At 36.3% G+C, this 3,227-nt stretch overlaps 1 protein-coding gene across 1 annotated transcript; it reads right to left on the minus strand.

Moving 5' to 3' along the window:
- Positions 1-486: 486 nt before the first annotated feature.
- LOC127101016 (pentatricopeptide repeat-containing protein At5g47360) lies at positions 487-2,782 on the minus strand. Its single transcript, XM_051038323.1, has one exon. It carries the CDS (start codon positions 2,400-2,402, stop codon positions 969-971), a length of 1,434 nt encoding a protein of 477 aa, XP_050894280.1. The 5' UTR covers positions 2,403-2,782; the 3' UTR covers positions 487-968.
- Between the last annotated feature and the right edge of the window lie 445 nt (positions 2,783-3,227).

Here is a 3,227-nt window from a genome sequence, read left to right on the forward strand (position 1 = left end):
CGTGTTAGTTTCATTGTTTATGAAATCATCATTGTCTTTTCTTGCATGCTTATGGAAAAGTCTTCATCATAATCCCTAATAATTAGCACAAATGCAACTGTTACGGCTCCAGTGTCATAGTTGGAGTCTCTAAAGTTGTAGATCACATGAGGATGAGTTTTTCAGCACCACTGTCAACACACACAACAGAGCGTGACAAGAACCCAACAAATCATTATGCCCTATGATGGTTCTTTCCAACTGATGTTTTGTCACAGATATTGATATTGACAACCAGATTAAATCACAATACTTGAGAAGAAAATTCAAACCTGGTGCGCACGCTTCAAAGAAAATTCATGCAGAGTCATCCCTAATCTCACTCAAGGAGAATCTAGACCAGCAGTTCCAAATAAAATACAAAATTTAGAGTAAAGTGCTACAAATCTCATTGAAGGTGGGTGTCTATCTACCATATCAGAATTGAGAGTAAATTGAAAGAAAAACTGAGAAATTTGTATGAAGTTCACTGAAACAATTAGATTTCACCGTATTATGATGGTAACAATGATATTCATACAAGAAACACAATCCTGTTCTATAAACTAAAAGAAGAAAAATAGATAAGACTAACAGAATCACATCATTTAACTGAGATGTAACTGAAGTATGTTCGTTAGACTAACTAGACTATATCCATGTGTACATTGTTAGACAATCTTTGACATGACAATAAACTAACCTACCTACTGTAGCATCTACCATACACCACCGTCATATTTGGTCCGGTTGGACAATTATTACTAACCGTTAGATTAGCCTGCTTATTGCAAGTTGCAACTCTACTAATGTAATGGTGAGGCACCATAGACCAAAACTTTTCCATCGTCTTCTTCAAACCTTGACCAGCAAGTCACCAAGCGGCCAAAACTATCAAAGTTGACTGGTATAAATTATCAAAATTCCCAACCTCTTTTGTAACAAAATTATCAAAGTTTCTTGTTTATACCAGTCAACTGGTTCACAAGATCTGTTTCTCCGTATTTTCTTAGGATGTCAACTGCAGTGTCTCTGTAGGGAGGCCTTAGAGGAACCGCTTTCTTCAGCATTATTTTCACGAGCTTTGTGGCCTCCGTCAAGTGGTTTTTTCGACAAAGGCCAATTAAAAGAATAGAATAAATATCAGAGTCGATGGAAGACAAGAATCCCATATTCTCAATTGTATCAAGCAAGTAGAATCCATCAAGTACTCTATCCTTCAAACAAAACTCCTTTAGCAAAAGGCTAGACGCCAAAGTGTCGGGTTTGATCTCACCAGCAAGCATTTCCTTGAAGAGCTTCTTGGCTTCCTCAAGTTTCTTTATCCTTATCAAAGAAATCACTAGTGAACTGTAGCAATCACCACGTGAGACACAATGTTCGACCACAAATCTATCAACCAACTTGTATGCTTCTTCTACACGGCCTTCAGTACAAAGACTCTCAATCAATGTAAAAACAGTAACATGATTAGCAAGGCAACCAAAAGCTCTCATTCTATCAAGAATATTCAACGCTTCCGTCCACTGTCGTCTCTTACAGAAACTTTGAATCAAAGATGTATAAGTAACAACATTAGGACAACAATCCCCACCTTTCTCCATTTCATCCAACAATTCCAATGCCCTTTCCATTGATCCACACCTACATAACCCATCCAAAATAGCCGAAAAAACAACCGAATTAGGTGAACAACCATGAACTCTCATAACCTTGAGCATGGAATAAGCTTCCTCCAACCGACCCGCATTACACAACCCCTCAATCATAGTCATATACGTAATCAAATCCGGACAAAGATCATTCAAACTCATCTCCCCCATCAACTTCTCCGCCATTTCAACATCACCCTTCTTGCAAAACAACCTTATAACTACATTATACATCACCGTATCCGGTTGCAAACCAAAATCCTCCATTTTCCTCAACACCCACAAAGCCAAATCAACAAGCTGAGCCTCTTTACACAGCTTCAAAACCTCCCTAAACATATTAACATTAACAACACACCCTTCTGACTCATAAGACTTAATCAAATTACAAATAACATGAGAATTCTTATCAATCACAAGCAAGTTGCAAGCTTTCCTATACATATAACCACTATGCCTATACCCAGGTTGAAATCCAGCCCAAATAAAAAACCTAACACCCAACTCAGATTGTTTAGGACAGCACTTACTAAGAACTTGGATAACACATTGAGAGTCCAATTTGGGTTTAGTCTTGGACAATGAATTCTCAATATTAATGCCATTGTTTTTATTGAGATGGGTATAAAGTGTATCAGCAATTGAAGCCATACCCATTTGTTGGGTTGAGAAAGGAAAGATTTTGAGAGTTTGAAAGCATGAAAAAGATCGAATTTTTACAAAATGGTGCATTGGGTGATGATAAAATTTAGGGATGGTAATTACTCAGCATTAGATTAAGTAGTCTCACCAAACCTTACTATGGTCTCTTCACACCAAATCGCACCTTCCACCCTCTGACAGTGCACAGTTCAGAGTTCTCCGACGAGCATGTAATATGTTTCAGCGGTGGTTCAGAGGATGGAAGAGGTGGTGGGATTAACGGTGATTTCTCTGTTTCCGCCGTGGCTGGTGCGATGCGGTGAGGTAGAGACGATGAGTGGTGGAACTGGCCTCTGTGTTGCAAAGAGGGTTTAGGCTTTTTTTTTAATTTTTAATTACATGAGAAAAGAATATATACCTACAAAAATTGAAATAGAGTTTTTTTTTTTTTAAATTAGTTAACAAAAAATAGAGAAATTTGAGCAGAAATTTATTCATAAAAAGTTAGCATCTAAATCACATCTTAGGTTAGTGAGTGTATTTGCACAAATATTCAATTCACGGTAAGAATGCCATATCTTCACCTCTCAATCTAATTTAATGTTGAATTTGTAATATCAATTGTACTACTATGTCTCTAATTGTACTACTATGTGGAGATTCCAAAATGTTTTAAATAATCACTTTAAAATTTACTTAAGAAGATATTGTCTCTTGTGTAATATCATTAAAAGAAGTTGATGTTTGGTTCTTTAAATTAAATAGTAAAAATCTCGGTTTGATTCTTCTGATCAGTCGATTAAAATTTCTATTTGTTCTTGAACTCAGGTGGTAAAAAGTTTTTGTTTGATTTGGAGATTAGCCTATTAAAATCTCATGTTTACTTTGTGGAATTAGACAGTTAAAATATTCATT

The sequence above is a fragment of the Lathyrus oleraceus genome, chromosome 7, assembly GCF_024323335.1.
Source record: "Lathyrus oleraceus cultivar Zhongwan6 chromosome 7, CAAS_Psat_ZW6_1.0, whole genome shotgun sequence".
In the NCBI taxonomy this organism is placed as follows: domain Eukaryota; kingdom Viridiplantae; phylum Streptophyta; class Magnoliopsida; order Fabales; family Fabaceae; genus Lathyrus; species Lathyrus oleraceus.

What these genes read in the sequence shown, in the direction of transcription:
- LOC127101016 (XM_051038323.1), bottom strand. Translation starts at nt 2,402, where the DNA reads ATGCACCATTTTGTAAAAATTCGATCTTTTTCATGCTTTCAAACTCTC.